The following is a 21,260-nucleotide window of genomic DNA, read 5'->3' as shown; positions in this document are numbered from 1 at the left end:
AAGAACCTCCTCTACAAGAGGAAGAACTGCACAAGTCTATGGAGACAAATATCAGTGTTTAGAAAGAGTTTAACAACATGACTCCTTAGCAAAGCAACAGAATTCATTCATTTCACATGTGTATACATGATGCAATGTGACCATAACAGACACTAAGGACTCACATACTAAGAAATGTTGATATTTGCCTTTCTGAAATTGGTTTAATTTGTTTAATATGATTATCTCCATCTTAACATTTACAAAGTCATTCTTCTTTATGAATGGAAAGAATTCCATCATGCTACATTCCTGTTGCAAAAAAAAAAAAAAAAGAGCATGTACATTTGACACTTATAGTCACCTCTGCATGTTTAGATCATCACATACAAGTATATTTGAAACACCATCTGCAACCTTCTGTTTGCCATTGCTAAGTCTGAGATTTTAAACCTTGCCTACAATTTGAGGACAAGAAAGTGATGGCTACTGGGGAGGACCCTCTAGGACAGGGTATTCATAGATGGTCCATGTGATGATGATTGACTGTGTATCTTAGGAAGAATCTCTCTGCCTTAGGTATCTCTTGGTGGAAAGAGGAGGAGGAACTGGTGGAGGACAAGTCCCTGGTCCCTTCTTCTTTTGTTCCTGGCTTTTTAAAATCTCCCTTGGGTCATTATATAAAGATATTACAAAGGCCTCATCGTGATCTGAGATGTTGCAGCATGCTGTCACCAACTTGACTGCATCTGGACTTCACTAAAATCCAAAAGTGTAGGGCCACACCTCTGGGGGAGCTTACTTAATTGAGTCATCTGAAGTTGAAAGAACCACTTCTATTCTGGGTCACTCAGGGTAGAGCAACCCTTTAATCCAGATCTTTGAGAACACACACCTCTAATCTGGGTCACATCTTCAATGGAAGTCTGTATAAAGGGCATGAAAGACATCAAAACTGTCTTTGCCTGCTTGCTCTCCCCTTGCTAGCAGGTCTCTTCCTTCATTGGCATTGGAGCCTGCTTGTTCAGGGATCCAACATAGACTAAAGAGCACCGGAGACATGCAGACTTGTGAGGGAAACAACTCCTGCATTTTTGGACCTCTGCTCAAAAGCAGCCATTGCTCCATTCGCTGGACCACAGTCTGGAAGAGAGAAGGCTTGTCTATTCAACCTGAGCATGGGATCAAGAATCCCCCATCCAGACCTTTCCTGTCAACCACTACACCAACCTACCAGTCAACAGAGCACCTGTGACAGAAGGAAATCAGCACAGATGATGGAAAAGCCCAGGAAGAGCAAACAGTGTTCCAAGGACTCCAGCTAGGTCAGGACAGAAAATTACCTTGGTAGAGAAGCCTGAGCCCAAAGCCAATGGCTACCAAGGTGGATTAGCCTGCTGCCCAGAACCCCAGCACACAGCGCCACCACCACTACACAAGAGCCTGGAGAACTCTCTTACAGTAAATTGTATCGGTTTGGCCTAGGAGGCCAATAACTGACACAAAGTCTGAAACGTACGTTGAAGCTGCAAGCACTATGGCTGGGCAGAATCTAAACTGATTCTAATCTACTTGTAAATTAAAACAAACTACTCTAAACCTCATAACATATATATATCCCAAGCACTTGGCAATCTGGTCCTCAGAGTCTTCTTCCTCCTTCCACATCAACTGTCAACATCTTCTCTCCCCCATCAACTGTCAAATCTTGGCTCCCCTCTCTCTCTCTCCAGGAAGTCCACACCTTCCACTTCCTGTCTTTCTGCCCAGCTGATTGGCTAAACGGTGCTTTATTGACAGTTATTACATCCACTCAAGACATTCCTCTACAATTTTCCTTTTTAGTCTAATAATACCAAAAAAACCTTTTACCTATACATTTATATTATTACACCAATATACAATATACACACACAAGAAGTAAAAAAAAATTATAGAGCAATGTCTTGAGTGGATGTAACACATGTCAATAAAGTGCTGTTTAGCCAATCAGCTGAGAAGAAGGACAGGAAGTGGAGGGTTGGACTTCCTGGAGAGGGGGAGGAGCCAAGTATTGACAGTTGAGAAAAAAGAAGATGGTTGACAGTTGATGAGTTGGAGGAGAGAAGCGCCCCAAGGATCAGATTGGCAAGTGCTTAGGATATATATATGTTATGAGGTTTACAGTAGTTTGTTTTAATTTACAAGTAGATTAGAATCAGTTTAGATTCTGCCGGGCCATAGTGTTTGCAGCTTTAAAGTACGTTTCAGTCTCTTTGGGTCAGTTATTGGCTTGCTAGGCCGAACCGATACAATTTATTGTAACAGACCTCTCTGCAAGCCATGTCTAAGGAAATTTATGGAGACTACAGTCCAGATGCAGGCCCAGCTCTGTGGGTCTCCGCTGACCCAGGAGCAGCTCTCTTAGCTCTCAGAGTCTCTGAGGGCCATGGTGCAGGCCTCGTACACCTTGGTCACCCAGGCAGGCTTTGTCTTCCCTTCTGAGGGCTGGCTTGTCCCAGGCCCCATGTCTGCCCCCTGGGAACTGTCTGAGAAGGAATCTCACAGTCTTTCCTTGGAGGGAGGAAAGAAGATCACAGTCCATCAGACAAGTTCTGAGCCAAGACCAGGAGATTCTCCTAAGCAAAGGGACAAAAGACTACTCCATCTCTCTTACAAGCCTTCTGCCAGAAGGCCCATGGCAGCCACTCTTGTCAGTTAGTTACTCTTTATTCTCCTTTCCTTTTCCCACCCAGCATCAAGGTGGTCAACTGTCACAGCAACAAAGCTTCGACAGCCCGCACCGAGCGCTTACTGAACACACATTCATTGCCATAAAATATGCTTGCAAGTCTAGAGACATTACTTAATCTCCCTCAACAACCCAGCAGGAAAGTCTTTCATCTGTGGGTGATGAAGATGAAGTTCTGAAAGGCTGGCCTGCCCAAGGCAGTATTCACAGCTCCAATCTGTCAACCTGGACAACACACTTCTCTTCCTCTGTGTTGTGCTGGCTGGCTCAGCCCTCGGAAAACACTTTGAAAACCCAGCCCAGACAAGAAAACAAACAAATGAGGCACCAGGCCCAGTCTTCCATCTCCACCACCTTGCTCCCAGGCCAGCCTTCACAAAGGCTAATAGTTCCCTATCCAACTCAGCCAGAGAGCCTGCCAGCACCTAGCCCGGGAGGGCTGACAGGGTCACATGGTCATCTGTGCTGTCTGCCATCTAGGTACAGGAAAGAGTCTAGACTGCAGTGGGTCTCACCCTTCCTAAAAATGCTGAGACCCTTTAGTAAACTTCCTCATGTTGTGGTGACCCTTGAAACCATAAAGCCATTTTCATTGCTACTTCATAACTGTAATGTTGCTAACTGTTATAAATTGTAATGTGAATTTCTGTGTTTCCCTGCCCCCACCACGGCCTTAGGCAACCCCTGTGACCAGCATCACTTGACCCTCAAAGAGGTTGTCCCCGAGAGTTGAGGGCCACTGCTCTAGAGAGTGGAGGAAGTGCAAGGTAGCAAGCAGATGCAGGGGAGAGAGAGAGAGAGAGAATCCCTGCCATGCTTAGATGTGAGTCTAGGTAACCCTACTCAACCCCACCGCCATCACAGGGCCAGCAAAAGGGCTGCATGGGTGTTAGATAATAAAAGAGAGCACAGTCTCTCCACTCCAAGTGTGTTTCAGTGACGACTGAAGAGAGTTTATACCTCCAAGGTCACTCAGCAAGTGTAGAAGAGAGTCAGCTCATGCCACACCAACCCGTGTTCACTCACACCCTCCTAAGTTCTGCCACTTAATGTCTTGCACAGAGGCAAGACAACACGCACCGCCCTACAGCCAATATGGCCACCACTCAGTTCAGCCTGCCCACGGGGGACAAAAGGCCTCAGTGAGACCATTTATAGACAGAACTTGAGCCAGGACACACTCTAAGAGGTGTAATTATTACAACGGAGTCCAATCAGTGTGTTCCTGAAAATGGGAGGGCAACATGGATTTCTAGAGAGAGGGTTTCCTCAGTCAGGTTATTGTAAAATATATGAGAAGTTGAATTGCTTATGGAAAACTTCCATGTTTTCTATATGTAGGTTTTTTTCCATCCTCAGATTTTTGTTTAAGCTGATGATAACTTGTGACTGTAGGTAAAGGTGCAGCTCAGTTATAGAGCACCTGCCAGCATGTGCAAGGTCTGAGGTCAAGCCCAAGCATAAATCAGTAAAGAAATAAATCCTGTGTATAGTACTATCAAGGGCTATAATGAAAGCCTATTCTAGGACCTAATATTCACCACAGGATTTTTAAAAAACACAATTAGTGATGTCGGGGCCTGCCCTGACAATATCAAACAGATCCTAGATCCGGGAGCGAGGATTAAGAAATGCTAAAAGGGCAGATGCCTCTGTCCCCTGTCACCACTTGCTGCAGCCATGGCCAATCCCACTGTGTTCTTCAACATCAAGGATGATGGCGAGCCCTTGGGCTGCATCTCCTCCCAGATGTTTGCAGACAAGTTTCCAAAGACAGCAGAAAACTGTCATGCTCTGAGCACTGGAGAGAAAGGATTTGGATATTAGGGTTCCTCCTTTCACAGAATTATTCCAGGATTCATATGCCAGAGTGGTGATTTTGCATGCCATAATGGTACTGGTGGCCGGTCCATCTATGGGGAGAAATTTGAGCATGAGAACTTCATCCTGAAGCGTACAGGTCCTGACATGTTGTCCATGGCAAATGCTGGACCAAACACAAATGGTCCCTACTTGTTTTTTTTTTAATCTGCACTGCCAAGACTGACTGGCTGGATGACAAACATGTGGTCTTTGGGAAGATGAAAGAAGGTATGAGCATTGTGGAAGCCAAGGAGCACTTTATGTCCAGGGACAGCAAGAGCAACAAGAAGATCACCATTTCTGACTGTGGACAACTATAATTCTTTTGACTTGCGGGCATCTTGTCCACCAGACCATTCCTTCTGGAGCTCAGGAGAACACCCCTACCCCATCTGCTCGCAGTACCCTGTAATCTCTGCTCTCACTGAATCTCTTTGGGTTCAATATTGTCCTCATTCCTCTCCAGGTTTAGCTGGGTTGCAAAGTTAAGTTTATGATTATGAATAAAAAGTAAGTAGGAAAAAAAAAGAAATGATAAAAGAACAGAAATAAGAAGCCGAAGCAAGAAATAGTCAGAAACAAAGGATAGACTCAAGAGGGCTTGCGGTCAATACCACAAGACCTTTGACTTTATTTATACCCATCTCAGGCATGGGAGACAAAGCAGAAGGTCACTCTCAGGAGATAATGCCAACATTCACATGGGGAAAGTGATGTCATCTCAAGCACCCATGTCCTGCTTCCTTGGGTGCTGGAACAATCAGCTCAGTCTTAAGGCCTCAGTGTACTTTTTCTTAAAGTCTGAAGACCTTGAGTGTACACTTGGCGGGACATTGTGTTTAATCACAGTCTCAGAAACCCATGTGACTCTTATGCTGGAGCAGAGAGCACGAGAGCAATGCACGTGAACAGAGAGCCTTTGCAAACAGCTCCCAACATAGTGATTAAGAATTAAGTATATAGTAGTGTGTGATAAATTTTCTTATTATGAAACACCAGAAATTAAGGAGGTAAACACATAATTTTTAAAATAAAGCAACATACATGTGTAGCAATACAACTTACATGTTAAATAACACTATAATAAAATTATTTGCTATAAGTTTTTTGGTAAGGTTGTTTGTTTTTAATTAATTTATTTACTTTATATCTTGACCACCTCCCTCTTCCCCTTCTAGGCCTTCCCCATGGCCTTGCCCCCCCCCAGCCCCAACTCTGGTCCACTCCTCCTTCATTTTTCCTCAGAAGAGGGGAGGCCTCCATGGATATCAACCAGCCTTGACTTATCAAAGGACAGTAAGATTAGGGACATCTTCTCCAATTGAGGCTAGACAAGGTAGCCCAGTTAGGGAAAAGGGTCCAAAGGCAGGCAACAGAGTCAGAGACAGCTCCTTGTCCCACTGTTAAGTGTCCAACATGAAGACCAAGCTACACAACTGTTACGTATGTGCAGAAAGCCTAGGTGAGTCCTATGCATGCTCAGAAATCTCTGTGAGCTTCTATGGGCCCAGATTAGTTGATTCTGTAGGTTTTCTTGTGGCGTCTTTGAACCCTGTGGCTCCTGCAATCCTTCCTCTCTCTCTTTCCCAGGATTCTCCAACAAGAATATCTTGGAACATCTCAAGAGGAAGCCTCAGATCAGCAAAAAGGCAGGTCCCACTTCTCTTTTCCCAGAATCCCTAGCTGGAAACTACTAGCAGGGGGACAAGTCAGCTCAATGAGAGCAGTAAATTAAACATGTATCTGTCAATTGGCAACTTGAGGTCCCCAAGGAAGAATGGCTGGCTGCTCCCCCCAAAGTGAAAGGAAATGCCAGGACATTGGGAGCTCATCCACCAAGCAATCAGCTGACCACCCCTGCCAACCTGCTTGGAACCGGCGTCTGCCACTGACCCGGTGTGTGCTGGGTCAAAATACTGTTTTCCTCTGTCTGACAGCTTGACATGTGTCTGCTTCTGCAAGTGAGACGTTTGCTAAGGACTTAGTGAACAGTCTAAATGTGCCTGTAGACACTGGCGCACATAATATATAAATCATATGCATAAAGGATTTTTTGTTGTTGTTGTTTTGTTTTGTTTTTTTTGTTTTGTTTCTTTTTTGAGACAGGATCTCACTATGTAGCCCTGGGATGGCCTGGACCTTACTATGTACATCAGTTTGGCTTCAAACTCACAGACATCCTACCTCTGCCGTGCTGGGATTGAAGGTATGCCACCTCCATGTTCCAGCACTGAGCTGTGTTTTCCTGTCTCTCCTTAATATTCGTGCCTATGTCACTAAGCATTCCCACACTAACTCCTCAGTGCTGAGTCAGCCTCCTTGAAGCGAAGCCCAAATGAGGCCCCTCTCATAAACCCACAGTAAATAGAATGGGATATGAACTTTTCTTTTGTCTGATTTGTTCATTGTGGAGAAAAGGGAGAAAAAGAACTGAGAAATATGGGTGTTGATATATGAATATATATTATTTATTTGTTTGTTTTTAAAAAGACACTCATTTATTTTTATTTTATGTATATGAGTACTTTGTCTTCATTCACACCAGAAGAGAGTATCAGATCCCATCACATATGGTTGTGAGCCACCAAGTGGTTAGTGAGAATTGAACTCAGGATCTCTGGAAGAACAGCCAGCGCTCTTAACCACTGAGCCACCTCTCCAGTCTGTTCATTGGTATTTTAAGCCAGGTCTTCTTTGTGTAGCCCTGGCTGTCCTGGAACTCATTCTGTAGACCACGCAGGTCTTGAACTCAAGAGATCTACATGCCTCTGCCTCCTAAGGACTGGGATTAAAAGCGTGCCTTGCTTGCCACAGCCCATCAATATATATACTTTAAATTTTTTCATCGGTGGCTTCTCTCTCTGAATCAGATTCTGACTTACGTTTGCAGAAATGGCTTAGTGCTCAATGCTGCTTCTGAACCGTTCTCATCTTGTTCCTGTGACAGCTGTCTGGCCGAGCTCCCACCTCCCTCCCTGTTGACTGTGTCTTTGTTGCTGTATAAAGCATGTGTTGTCCATAAAGGATTTTTCTCACTAGAAGAAATACACATATGATTAACTGTGCAGTAACGATAACTGTATCCGTTTAAGTTTTCCCCTTTGATTATGTGCTGCTACGTCTGTGTGTGGGTATGTGCTTGTAACTAACTGCAGGTGCCCGTGGAGACCAGAAGGGGACATTGGATCCCTGGAGCTGGCGGTGCAGGCAGTTGTGAGCTACCTGGTGTGGTGCTGGGAACTAGGTCTTCTTCAAGATCAGTGCATACTCATAACCGCTGAGCCATCTTCTAGCTCCCATGATAACTGTCTTTTTGCAGAGAAGTAGTGAAATACAAAAATGCTAACAGTGACTAAAGTGCTAGGAGTATGGGCGAAATCCCTACCAAGTTGTTTCTAACGTGCACGCATTTCATTATTAGGAAAAATAGTGGCTCAAAAGTCGGGACAGGGTGTTCCTGCTTAGACTTTGAAGGTCTTAAAACCTCCTGATATCGGGGGTTGAGGTTGGGAGGTTGCTGGGTACCTGGACCTCTAGGGTTCAACATAAGCCTGCTAGTAAAATAAATCTTCCAGGGACCCCATGAGTCTGTGGTTAAAGGTCAATGTTATCTAATCTTGATTACCTGCACTCCTTGCCCTCCTAAGGGAAGGCCACATGCCATCTGAATGATAGGAGTCCATCAATATGGTTTTCAATCTCCACTTTGATCAACTTGTGCACTATAGAGTGATGGAGGGCCGAAGGCAGACATTGTTTCCAGGCAAATTCAGCAGGTACATTGACCCCCTGGCCCACAGTGGGGTAGCCTGCGCTTCCAACAATAGAGACGTGTCCTCCTTCCTTCTGTGGGAAAGCCTGTCCCTGAGCTGACAGTGGGATTTGGGGAAGAACGGATACTAAGGATAGGATAAACTAGTGAAGGGAATCGGGTGGAAGTTGGAGTTCTCCCCAGTGCAAACTGAGACTAACCAGGTAGGTGACCCCCTATAAAGGTAGCACCAGATGACAGCCATTCCCACTGGAGACCAAAGCATCTCTTCAGAGACACTGACAGCCAGACAACCCATATGTTCAAAGGTGGACCCACAGCTGGGGCCCTCTTTAACAGATGGGGTCCTCGTTTTCAGAACCCCTCAGTTGCTGTCTGTTTGCCAAGCTGTAAAGAAGCGGCCAGGACGTGTGTGGCTGTGCAGTGCTGAACAGGCCAGAGAAGCAAATCAGACATGGAGTCGACAGCTCAGTCATCACCGGGCCAGGGCAAGGGTATGGTCATCTTGGGAGGACAGCAGATGGTGGTCAGGTCATCTTCAGGAAAAAGTCCCAAATTGCCCTTTAAGCTTCACCACTAGGATGCCAACCTTGCCCAGCAGATTCTGTAGCTTGGCCTCCTGATGGCACTCTGATATATTGCCCGCCTTTCATGCAGAGCCTTTGCCCAGTGAACTTCTGAGTGGCCATGCACAGACTGCTCTGAGAAAGCCACGGGAAATCCAGATGTGGAGGACCGTAGTCCAAAGCATGAGCAACACTTAATATTATCCACAATGCTTGGAAACACAAGTTTTCAACCAAATGTTTCAGAATTTTTCCTCTCTCTCCCTTCCCCTATCTCTCTCCCTCTTCCCTTCTCTCCTTCTTTCTTGGGATGGGACCTTCCCAAGCCTACTAAACATGAGACTCATTTATATTTCATATATTCCTGTACATAACACTGAAAGAAGATACATAATACATATGTATATATGTATAGGTGAATATATGAACATATGCATTTAATGCTTTGACTAGGACCCATCATATGAGGTCAGTTGTGGAATGTCCCATTGGTGGTGTCACACTGGCAATCAGAATGTTTTTGAGAGAGTGGCACATATCTGTCTGTAAGCCTAGCATTTGGAAGGCAGAGACAGGAAGACCCTGAATTCAAGGTCAGCCTGGGTTACACAGTGAGTTCCAGATCTGTCTCAGCTGTATCTAAAAATATAAAATATTTTATATTTTCAGATTACAGATACCCAGCATGTATTTTTCTAACTATTATCATTACTACCATCATCTCTATAGGACTTTAGTGCACAATATTTATTCAAATAACTGTTTCTCAGTCTCATCCATTCCTGTTGGAAGTGTTAGTTTCATTCACCACATTAGGCAAATAATGGGGAGTTCCACATGCACTCGCTGAGAGAATGTGCCAAGATGTGTGCACTTCACACATTCTTGACAGCTTCAACCCTGTTTCTTTTGTTGAGAATCTATGGGGATAAAGCTCCTAGATTTTATGCATGTGAAACTGCTCTATGCATTTGTCTTCACTAATACATAAAACTTTAACCAAATGTAACGCTGAGGAAAGTTGCTTCATTTTCTGAGCCTTTTGAAGATGTTAGTCCACCGTCTCCTGGATACAGGGCACAAGTCCCAGATGCCATTATCTTGTGTGTTGTTCTGGATGCTTTAAAAAAAAAAATCCTACACCAAAGATATGTCTATCTCCATTTTTATTAACACATTGTTGCTATGTGTTTGGGGAAAACATATATTTAAAGCATTAACCGACTTACCATAGACATAGAAGTGAGAAAATTATAAATAAACATGGTAGCTAAGAATCTACTCCATCTCACAGATAAAACTCCCAAAACACTCCACCAAATGCATCAGTGCATTTTTAGTCAACACCATACGCCAGAAAATTCCATTGGCTGCCACCTTTACTTTTAGTTAGAAGTAGTCTTATTTCACATGTCAGGCGCTGGCTCGTCAGGTGCTCAGCACAGAGACAAACTATTCCCTCGTGCTTCTTCCTGACAGGTTGTCACAGTAAGTCTCGAAAGCTCTAAACTACAACTGCATTCATTTACCCAGAGAGGAAGAATTGTTCTTATTCTTGTATACAAAGGGAGGAGCACAACAAATCGACTCAACAACGTGTGTGAAGTTTGGTTGCTGTTTGAACTGCCTGGGAAGGCATTGGGAATGCTGCTTGTAGAAAGCGTGTAGCTTCCTGCCTGTGTCTCCACAAACAATGGCTTCTAAGGGATATGACTAGGGTCTTCTTTATTGCTCTTGGTGAGAAAAAGAAAGTATTTTTGACTATTTTAGAGTATTAATTATAGGGACATATAAGTGTGGATGTTTTAACGTGCTAATTTGCAATGAGGCCAAAGTTGATAGGCTGATAGGCCGGGACATTTGGGTCATCAGCATCTTCAGCAATTTCAGAAACTCATGAGTCTAATCAAGTCAACCAAACCTCATAGGAGACCTTGGAAAGAATTCCTGTCCAGTGCGATTTCCCCAGCTACCACTAGAGGGCAATCTCGCCTAATGAAGACCAAAGTTCGATCACACACTTATTTGGTAGGCCCTAGATTAAAATTTAACTATGATGTCGATTATGATAAGTGAAACAGAAAATAAAATAAAATATGCAGATGCTTGTGGAAAAAAATTTAATCTAGGAGTTGAAATGAATGAGTTTCGTTTCTTTCTAACTTTCTACATTTTACAGTGGTATAACATTACTTGTGTGATAAAAATATCTATTAATAAAGAATTGAGGAAAATTGGCACCCCATCATCATCCAATCAATACATGGGTGATGATTTGAATAGATACTACTCCAAAGAAGGTTCAAATGTGTAGGCTTTAAACTTTTTCAAACCTACTTTATTGGGGTTCTTTAATGCTTAAACCTCCCTTCCATCTACTCTAGATAGGAGAGAAAAGAGGTTAATGGGAACAGGGAGAGTAGACCTTTTTAGACTCAGTCCTTGAAGCAATTCTACTCAGTCAGGATTTCAGCAGACCTGTTAAACAGCAAACCAGCAACTCAGCAAAGGTGACTGCAACCCGCAACAGCTAGAATCCGGAGACCTGGAACCTCAAAGTGTTGTCTGAAGTGTATCTTTCTAGAAGCATCTCAAAGTGAAGTGATGAACAGCCAAACGATGGGAAGTGATATCGAAACCTCTTGTTTGGGTGTGTGTGTGTGTGTGTGTGTGTGTGTGTGTGTGTGTGTGTGTGTGTGTGCGTGTGTGGGTGTGTGTGTGTGCGTGCGCGCGCGTGTGTGCGTGCGCGTGCGTGCGTGTGCGTGCGTGCGTGTGTGTGTGTGTGTGTGTGTGTGTGTGTGTGTGTGTGTGTGTGTTCCCTCAGAGTCCGTACTAGGATGTTTATCAGTTGGCAAGGACCATGCCCCCAAAAGAGGCAGCTTCCTCTTCTAGTGGACAAACATCATGTGTTCTCTCACAAGTTTGTTTCCAGCGGACAAACACCACACACCCTCACACAGGTCTGTTTCACATCCCACACTTGGGATCAAAACAAAACCATGTTAACATTCACTATACAAATGACCAGCAAATACTTCAAAATGTTTGAAATGTCAACATCCTTGGCCAGCAAAAAATGCAAAGTAAAAGTGCTTTGATACCCTATCTCACCCCAGTCAAAGGGCCCTCACCAGGAAAACTAACGCTGAGGGTGAGGAGTGGGAAAAGAGGACCCCTTACACAGTGCTTGAGGGAGTGTGCGCTGAAGCCAGCCTAGAGGTCAGTATCAAGGGTCCTCAAAATATTGGATATAGAATTAAAATATTACCCAGCTGGGTCACTCCTGGGTCTATACCTGAAGGATTCCATGTCTACGACATACCTCAGAGAATCTTGTACATCCATATTGTCGCTGCAATATCTACAATAGCTGAGAAATGAAGCAGGCTAGATGCCCATTAAACAAATGAACGCATAAAGAAAACTTGGTGTGCGCAGACAATGGAATTTCATTTAGCTGCAAGAAAAAAATAAATAAATCATGACACTTAGAGTGAAGTAAACACAGCTGGAGATAGTTATGCTACACAAAATGAGCCAGACTCAGAAAGACAAACACCATATTCCCTCTCATGTGGAACGCTGATTTAAGTGTGCGCATGCATGTGTTGAAAGTAGCCAGGGGATCATGATGTGAGAAAAAGAGGAAGAGACCTTAAGGGGAGGGGAAGTGAGGGTGAAGGAATGAAGCAGTGGTTCCTACCCTTCCTAATCCTGCAGCCCTTTAACACAGCTCCTCATGTTGTAGTGACCCCCCAACCATAAAATTATTTTGTTGTTATTTCAAATACTTCAAATATAAAATTGAAAAAAGTTTGGGTGAATAAAATAGTATTCACATCCATTAATTCACAGATGATTTCTACCTTAATAATAGAATGAACATCATACTCACCCTTGGGTATTATATGAGTAAATATTTGGAAATTCTTATCTTCCAAATATTTGCTTAAGCATGCCATTCCAGCTGCAAAGATGTCTCCATTTCAAGGACAGAACACAAAAGCCAAGAACTCCAACCAGTTACTATTTTAATTTATCAAATACTTTCCAACTTAGCAGCTGAAAATAGCCATTAATTTTGCTACTTAAAACTGAAGAAGGGTTTGGCTGAGTAAATTGTTGCTTCACACCAGGTTGTAGTTAGGTGTTGGTCCAGGCTTGGGACTTCTACAGGCTCTGCAGGACTGCATATGGAAGATGGCTCACCTCCAACAAGCGGCGGATGATGCTGCCCACCAGCCATCTCATCTGTGCCCTCTAGTGAGGCGATCTCAGGGCAGTTAGATTTCTCACAGCATAACTATCACCCCAAGGTTCTAAGGCAGCGGCTCTCAACCTGTAGGTCACAACCCCTTTGTCGGATACCCTCCATCTCAGATATTACAATTCATAACAGTAGCAAAATCCCTTATGAACCAGCATTGGAATAATCGTATGTTTGGGGGTTACCACACCGTGAGGAACTGTACTAAAGGGTCACAGAAACAGCTTTAGGAAGCTTCAGAAATGCTGTTCTAAGCAAAAAGTTACACAAGCTTTTGTTTATTTATTTATTTATTTTTGGTTTTGTAGCTGGACATCCAACACCCTCATAAGCTTGGCCCCCAGAGTGGTGTACTGGGAAGTGATGGAGCCTGTGAAAAGTCTACAGTCACTCGGAGGTGTGCTTCCCAACGTGAGTTGTAGGTCCCAGGCCTATCTCATCTGTCTGCTTCCTAGCTGGAGATGTGAGCACTCAGCCCGGCAGGAAGAGGGGCCCATCTTGGACTTGAACCTTCCAAATCATGAGCCCAAACACACCTCTTTTATTATGGTGACACACAGGGACTAAGGTAGCTTCAATAACCTAGCTTTGCACATATGCAGTCTGGCCTCTGCATATTGTGTAGGATGGGAGCAGCTGTTTCCATGGTGCGTGCTAGTTGCTGTTTTCCTCTGGGGAGGCGTGGAGGGTCTCACCACTCACCCCATGGTCTGGGTTACATTACCAAGAGGTGTATCTCCATACTCATGAGTACTTACCTGCCCTTTAAGCATCCTCCCCCACCTATGGATGTGCTAAGGGCCTTCGCTGAACACACACCGTCAAGCCAAGATTCCATTTCCCACTTCACCTGTGACTACGGGACCCAGGCTGAGTTTTAGTGCCTGGAACGTATGTGCATGTGGGGGGTTGTGGGGGGGAGGGAGAGTGATGTGGACACCGGTGTCAGTCTGTGAAGAGCTGTCTGCTCCCTTTCCTCTTCCCTTTTTCCTGATGTCTAGATCCACTTTGGATGGTGAGCCAAGAGCTGGACGCTGAAGATGATCCCTTCGTCCATCTGCATGTGCTGATCAGTGGGCATTTCTCTAAATGTGTGTGACCCTGGGAAAGCCTCCTCAGCGTGATAGGAGAGTTCTCACAGAACCCAGTGAGGTTTCCAGGTCAGGCACAATCCTTAACGCACCTCCATTTACAGCGTCCTTACCCTTCCTTCTCTAAGCTCCCTGTGCCACCGTTACTGGTTTGGTCTTGCAGGTGTCACAGCATAAGTGGCTTCCCACGCCTCACTCTCCTTTTCCTTAGTAATAGGAATCCTAGTTTAGCTAAAAATCAATTTCGCTGGCCATTACTTTCAGAATCTCCTTTACCGATAATGCGGCTATGTGTTCTGCTAGTGGCCTAGGACCTGCAGTCAGGCCCTGGCTGCAGGTTCCCGGAAAACAAAGACTGGATTCTCTGGCCTGCCTTCCTTTCTTCCAGCCTAACATAAGTGATGGCTCCAACATTTGCAGCCAAGGAGTGACACCTAGAATGAAAGCCTTGTGCTAAGGAGGGTGAGAGTGATATGTAAGGTAGGAGGGCCTGGTGACATCAGAAGCCACCATGCCAGTTCTGTCACCTGCCTTTTTTTTAAGATTTATTTTAGTTGAATGTGTGTGTGCCTGAGTGTCTGTGTGTATGTCCCACATGTATGCAGTTGCCCTTGGAAGCTTAAGAGGCCAGATCCCTTGGAATGGGAGCTGCGAGTTGTTCTAAGCTGCCTGGTGTAGGTACTAGGAACTGAACTTGGTCCTCTGCCTGTGCAGTATACGCTCTGGACTGGTCAGCCATCTCTCCAGCCCCTCTCCCCCCTTTCTTTAGATCTGAATTTCCTGCTGTATACAGCAAAATCTAGTTCTGAGTTACTCAGTTTTAGCAGAAAGAGCCAGACTTCAAGTGAGCAAAGGGGGCCATGTGGTCGCATCCACACAGCCTCTGAGAGCACCACTCAGCATCCTTTAGATGGATGTGAAGGTGGAAGCCTCAGGATGGGGGAGCCAAGGTGAACACTGGGAAAGGGAAAACGAGACAAATTTCCATAGGACTCTCTTCATGTTGCTTCCGCATATTAATTCATCTTCATAACCTTCCAGAAGATACGACTGTCCTGACCTCATAAGACAAAGTTCTGGCAGGACCAACATGTGATCCAGAGTGAGACATACAGAGCGCAGGCCCAGCACATCGTATAATCTGTGCCACCAGGCTTGGTCTCTGGGCTTCAGGACGAGAGAACATAACACTTGACCCCTTACCTGAAAGGGCCTCTAACCTCTGCTTCCAAACATAAACTCCCTGCGACTGTCCAGGATTGGCCAGTGTGCTGGGAAGGACTCCTGAGGTGGCAAACCAGTTGCTGCTACAAAATTCCCACCTGAAAGTCTGACACGGATCACATGGAGAAATCTATTGAATGAAGCTTTGCCACAGAGACCAGAGCCGTTTATTCACACTGGGGAGACTCACTGCTCAGAGGTATCAATGGGACCTAGATAGGAGGGCAAGGACATACAGGAAGGCAAAGATGGAGGTCCTGATGCCCTGGGAGTCAGGCATGAATGGGTGTGAGGAGGAACCGCATGGGACAGACCACAGGCTGCTGATCAGAGCCAAAAGCACAACCACAACAAAGCTCTCAGGCAGGGGTGACCTCGACGTGACCGTGGGATCTCTAAGCGGAAAGGTAGCAGAGCTCTACAGCATGGCATCCCCACACTGTGCACACGTGAACCTCAAGGGTGACCTGACAAGAACAAGCAGACTCTTTGGGGGGCATACTTCAAAAGCAGAATACAAAGAGACCCCAAAAAGGTACTTCTCCTTCCGAGGAGAAAGTGAGAAGCCAGGTGTCTTTTGGTATCTGTACAGCTTCAGTGGGCCTAAGGTCACGCCCTTCCTCCTCTTGCTTTGTATTTCCTGGGCTCCATCAAACCCGCCCACCATTCCAGGCAGACCACCAACTGCAAAGTCTGGAAGTCTAATATCACCATGGGGCCAAAAGGGGGGGAGGGGTGTCAAAGAAGGCACTAAAGACTGGACTGTTCCATTCCAGTATCCCAGCTGTTTATAGAACGCATTCCATTCAAATCCTGGGTCTACCCCAGCCATCCCTAGGAGCCTAGTCTGATCACGTACACGTTATTGCGCCTGTTTCTCCACTGGTGAGACGGCAGCAAGACCAGCAGTGGTCAGAACAAAGCATTGGCCAGGGAGTGCTAAATCTGTTAAGTGCTAAAAAACATGAAGTTTGGACAAACTAACACCTCCACCCCCACCCCTACCAATGGTCAAGGATGTATCTCCTCTCCACACCCTGTGTCTGTAGCTACAAACAGTGGACTACTATCTCCTTTATAAAATCAAAATTAATATTAAGTAATCCATCTAAGAGCAATACGGGGGAGACACAACGAAGGCCACAATGTCAAAGGCTAAAATGAGTGAGACAAAATTTCACTGTATAGTCTGCTTTCTTAAGCTGCCCCTCCTCCCCCACCTCAAAGGCCACTAACTCCCACTTCCTCCCTTCTGGACAGAGCTTACCTAGTGATCTCTACCACTATCGACAAGATCCGAATTCGATGCTGACATTAACTCAGAGCCCAAGTTTTCAAGGATTAATTTGTCAAAAAACCTATGCTCGGGAGGTAACTCAGCTAAATAAAGTCCCCTGGAATGCAAGCAGGAGTTGAGTTAAAGCCCCAGCACCCACGTAAAACAGCCAGCTATGACAGCACTAGGGAGGTACAGACTGGTGGATCCCTGTGGCTTATTAGCCAGCAGCCTAGCATGACGGGTAAGCTCTCTGCCAGTGGAAGACCCTGTGTCAGTAAGTAACATGTACAGGACTCAGAGGAATGACAAGGTTCACCTTTAGATGCATAAAAAGGCACATGTGTGTAGTGTACCAACACACACACACACACACACACACACACACACACACACACACAGAGTTTCAGTAAACACTGAGGGTGGGACAGACATGCTTTGGTTGTCGTCAGTATAAATGGTCTTCTCACTTAGGTCACAACCAGGAGTCTTAAGTGCCACTGCAGAGCAGGGCTGAGGTACCCAGTAGATGCTGCCTGAGCTGGCAAAGGGTATACAACATAAAGCAGGTTTAGATGCCCGTTTTGTTTTGTTTGTAGATCCCCCTCAGACCCACTTGCCAAAGAGCCTGTGGCCAGCTTGAGAGGCTGACAGCAGGCATGCAACCTGGTGCCCTCCCCACAAGCCAGCCTTGCTATCCTAGCTGGCCCCGCCCTCAGCTCTCCCTTACCCTCTCCCCAGCCCCACCCAGTCTCTTGACATTTCTCTCCTCAAGGTGTCCACCTGCTCTCCCGCCTGTCTAGCTCTTTCCTGTAACTTTACCCCCCTTTCCACCCCCACCCCCACCACCTTTCACCCACTTCCCTAGAACACACACACATTTTTTTCAGCCTTTACTTTATTTTTGAAAATAATTCTGTAGATTCCATTTTTTTTTCCCATGAAACTAAGGTCAGGCAACAAACAAAAACACACATTCTCTCTCTCTCCGACCTGCTACCCGCATCTTAGCCTGGGGAGATGTGGGGCACTTAGGAAGGCAGACAGGAGCTGGATCGGAACCATTATGTTCTGGTCTCAGTGACTGCTTTCCGCTCTGAGCCAGCCACCAGGAGCAAGCCCTCAGTTAGGAGCCTCTAGACCAAACCCCAGAGGAAAAGAGGCATGGAGGCCACTGTCTTCCCCCAGGCTGGCACGGGGTCCTCCTAAAGAATGTGGAGGGAACTGACTCTCAGAAGGGAGAAGGCCAAGCACAGGCTTGCCTCCTGCCCCCTTTCCTGACAGCTGGGGAAGCTGTCTTGCTTTTCCTTTTCCACGTTCCATCTCATAACCACAAACTGCTATGCTGCAGAAAAAGAGGAGGACTGGGCGGGTCAGCAGTGAGAAGCCAGGAGGCAGAGGCCCCGGCCAACCCAGCGAGCCAAACTGCCCCTGACAGTGAAATCCCTTTGGTTAGTCTCATTTGGCCACAAATCCATTCCTCCTTCCATCATCCGGCCCTGCACTGGGGGGAGGTGGGGCAGGGGGTAGGTGAGAGGTACGATGGTGGGCTCATGTACTGATGAAAGCCAGGTTAGGGTCGACAGGCCTAGTCAGGAGAGCTGGAGTTGCCAAGCTCTCTGCAGATACCCTTGGAGAGAACTCAGGACACTAGGAGCCTGGCCCCAACAAGCCCAACGCTCCCATACCACACAGTGGTTTCTTGTTCAATACCCCCCAACACACCACGCAATACTTGTGATCTGACTGCCCTGACAATAGGAGCATAGCCCTCAGCTTATGACTTGTGCACTAGAATGCCACTGGGGGGAGGTGAGGGGCAGATACAGAGACCCCAGAGGGAAACACTGACAGATGGCGCAGCCCAGGACTGTAGGCCTGGCTCAGCTCATATGGCAAGGAGACCCAGCAGGGAAAGGCAGGTGCTGCTAATTCCAGCTAGGATCATAGCCATCCCAGGTCTGTGGGGGTGCCAGGTAGACACGTCGGCCGCGAAACTGGAAAGTGACAATGCCACGGTAGCCCGCCCTGGGGACACCAGACTTGAGGTCATCCATGACACCCAGGGCCTTAGCAAAGGCCTTGAAGCTGTCTCTGCTAGTGTACTGTACCCGTACCTCCCCCAGGTCCTTCCGCTCATTGGTCCTCACTTTCTCCACCGGTAGCTGGGGGGCACCATAGACACGGGCAAGGAAATCGCGGTCATAGGCCTCCCGCTGCAGGTACGACAAGTCCAGCTGGGTGAAGGAAACGAACTGCTGGTTCAGCTTGATGAACTTAAGATGCTGGTCAAAGAACTGCCCATGGCTCACACCCTTGCGGCCAAAGGTCATCGTTCTCGAAATTTCTGGACGAATACAGGCCCGTCCCTTCCGCTGCTCAGGTCTGCGCATCCAGTCATCCCAGAAGGCCTTGGGCCACTTGGGCTCCAGCTCTGCCCACAGATCGGCCAATAGCAGCCATCCAAGGCCAGGAAAAAAGTCTGTTCGATAGAGCAGCTCAGGCTTGCTTGAGTCTACCATCTGCTCCTTGCCGTTGTCATTCCAGGCAGACACACACCACAGGGAGGGGTCTGTTCTCAGCAGTGGATAGGTGGCCTGGAAGTACTCAAAGAAGTCTGGTGCCACCTCCAGATCATCCTCCACGACCACAGCGGCTGGGAACTTGAACTTGTTGAAGATCTGGCCCAGTGCCCAGCGGTAGTGCCTGGCGATCTTGTAGTAACCCTGGAATTTGCGGTGGTCCGGCTGCACGGCGATGTTACTCAGGTCTGGCTGCCGGATGTGTGTGACTGTGCTGCCGTAAGAAGCAATGACCTGAGCTGTCTCTTCATGTCCACAGTCCTGGCTGACAATGATGGGGAAACGCTCAGCTGAAGGCCGATAGTGCAACAACTTATCCAAGCAGCGGCGGACAGTGCTGCGGTCACAGGCGATGACCAGGATGGGGATCACAGCTGCTGAGGGGGTTACAGGCACACGGGGCCAGACTGGAGGCCCCACAGTAGGCACCCTCCACTTCTGGTTCCACAAAGCATGATGCTCCCTGATTTGCTGCAACAGACCCCGCTGCCGCTCCAACTCCACCTCAGCGTCCTCAGCCAGGCGGATCACCTCACGGGTGAGGCTGGCAGGGTCATCATCAAGAATGCTGTCTGAGGGTGGCCTGCCAGGTGCTGGGCGTGTCCAGAAGAAGAGGAGCAGCAAGGCATTCCAGCCCACAAAGATGATAGCACCCCAAAGCACAAGCCCTGCAGACTGCTTCTTCAGCATTCTGGCCCCCGCAGGGGAGGGCAGGCAAGGGGCGGGCTCAAGGCTGCCTTTGGCTTGCCTGGCTCAATTCCACCACAGTCTAAGGGTTTATTCTTCTAGGTTGAGAGTAGGAAGAGGCCATGTACCTAAGGAAGGAGAAAGAAAACCACCTGTTATGTCAAGTACAGATAATTCCACATGCTAGAGAGGAGAGGATGGGCACAGACGAGGAACTGAGGAGGCAGGGAAGGAAGACAGATGACTGCAGGATATTAGGTTGACATGCTCCACCACTTCAGAATGAGCTAATGAGTCTTCAGAAAAGCAATGTAACCGATAAGGAGGCAGAGAATGATATTAGTGGAACCGAATTGAGAAATAAGAAAATAAAAGGAAAAACCCCACCTCCTGGTTTGTTCCAGACAGATTTCATTGTCTGTCTTTCATCAGGTCTAGTTCAGAAGGAGTGAGAGGTGAGACCATTTAACCCCCATTCCTCAAGTCAAACTGTCTTTAAAAATCATTATCATAATTGACTTAGTAAGGAAAAAAAACAAGAGAAAATGTTTGCCTTACTGTGTCTGGGTTATTTTATTTGATCCAACGGTGTCAGAAGTAAAGCTGGGCTGCCCACAACACTCCCAGTTACCGAGGCACTGCCCACCATGTCCAAGGCATGGGATCAGCTTCGGCATTGGTGGCAGATTAATGGGTAACACAAAATGTGGTCCAGATATACAATGGAGCACTATCGGCCAGAAAGAACACAATCCTGTCTGTGGAACTGAGGGTCACCATGTTATACAAAAGCCAGACACGAAGAAAAAAAGCCAAAAACCACATTTTCTCTCATTATGCTAATGAACAACAAAACAACAACTTGAAAGTAGGAGAGGGGCCGGTGTGATGATGCACACCTTTAATTCCAGCACTCAGGGATTACAGAGAAACGAGCCTGGTCTACAGAGCAAGCTCTAGAACAGCCATGGCTACACAGAGAAACCCTATCTTGAAAAACAAAACAACAATAAAAAGGTTAAAAAAAAAGAGAGAAAAGAAAGAAGAGATCTGGATTATTAGAGAAGGGGAAGGAGCCAGAGAGCCAGGAAGGAATGAGGGGGGAGCTAGAGAGGGAGCGTCCAACCAAGGCTGGAGCCACGTGTCTGTAGGACAGTTAGTAGGAGCGTCCAACTAATGCTGGAGCCACGCGTCTGTAGGATAGTCTGTTGATTTTGTTTTG

At 46.5% G+C, this 21,260-nt stretch overlaps 1 protein-coding gene and 1 pseudogene across 1 annotated transcript; one reads left to right on the top strand and one right to left on the bottom strand.

The window, feature by feature from the left end:
- The first annotated feature begins 4,378 nt into the window (after window positions 1-4,378).
- On the top strand, window positions 4,379-4,893 carry LOC127208758 (peptidyl-prolyl cis-trans isomerase A-like; annotated as a pseudogene).
- Window positions 4,894-18,551: 13,658 nt separating this feature from the next.
- Mgat1 (alpha-1,3-mannosyl-glycoprotein 2-beta-N-acetylglucosaminyltransferase) lies at window positions 18,552-20,187 on the bottom strand. Its single transcript, XM_051168295.1, has one exon. The coding sequence runs from the start codon at window positions 20,039-20,041 to the stop codon at window positions 18,698-18,700; it is 1,344 nt and encodes a 447-aa protein (XP_051024252.1). The 5' UTR covers window positions 20,042-20,187; the 3' UTR covers window positions 18,552-18,697.
- Window positions 20,188-21,260: the final 1,073 nt, after the last annotated feature.

Source organism: Acomys russatus, chromosome 25 (assembly GCF_903995435.1).
Source record: "Acomys russatus chromosome 25, mAcoRus1.1, whole genome shotgun sequence".
Taxonomy (NCBI): Eukaryota; Metazoa; Chordata; class Mammalia; order Rodentia; family Muridae; genus Acomys; species Acomys russatus.
This window is presented reverse-complemented; position numbering and strand designations above follow the sequence as displayed.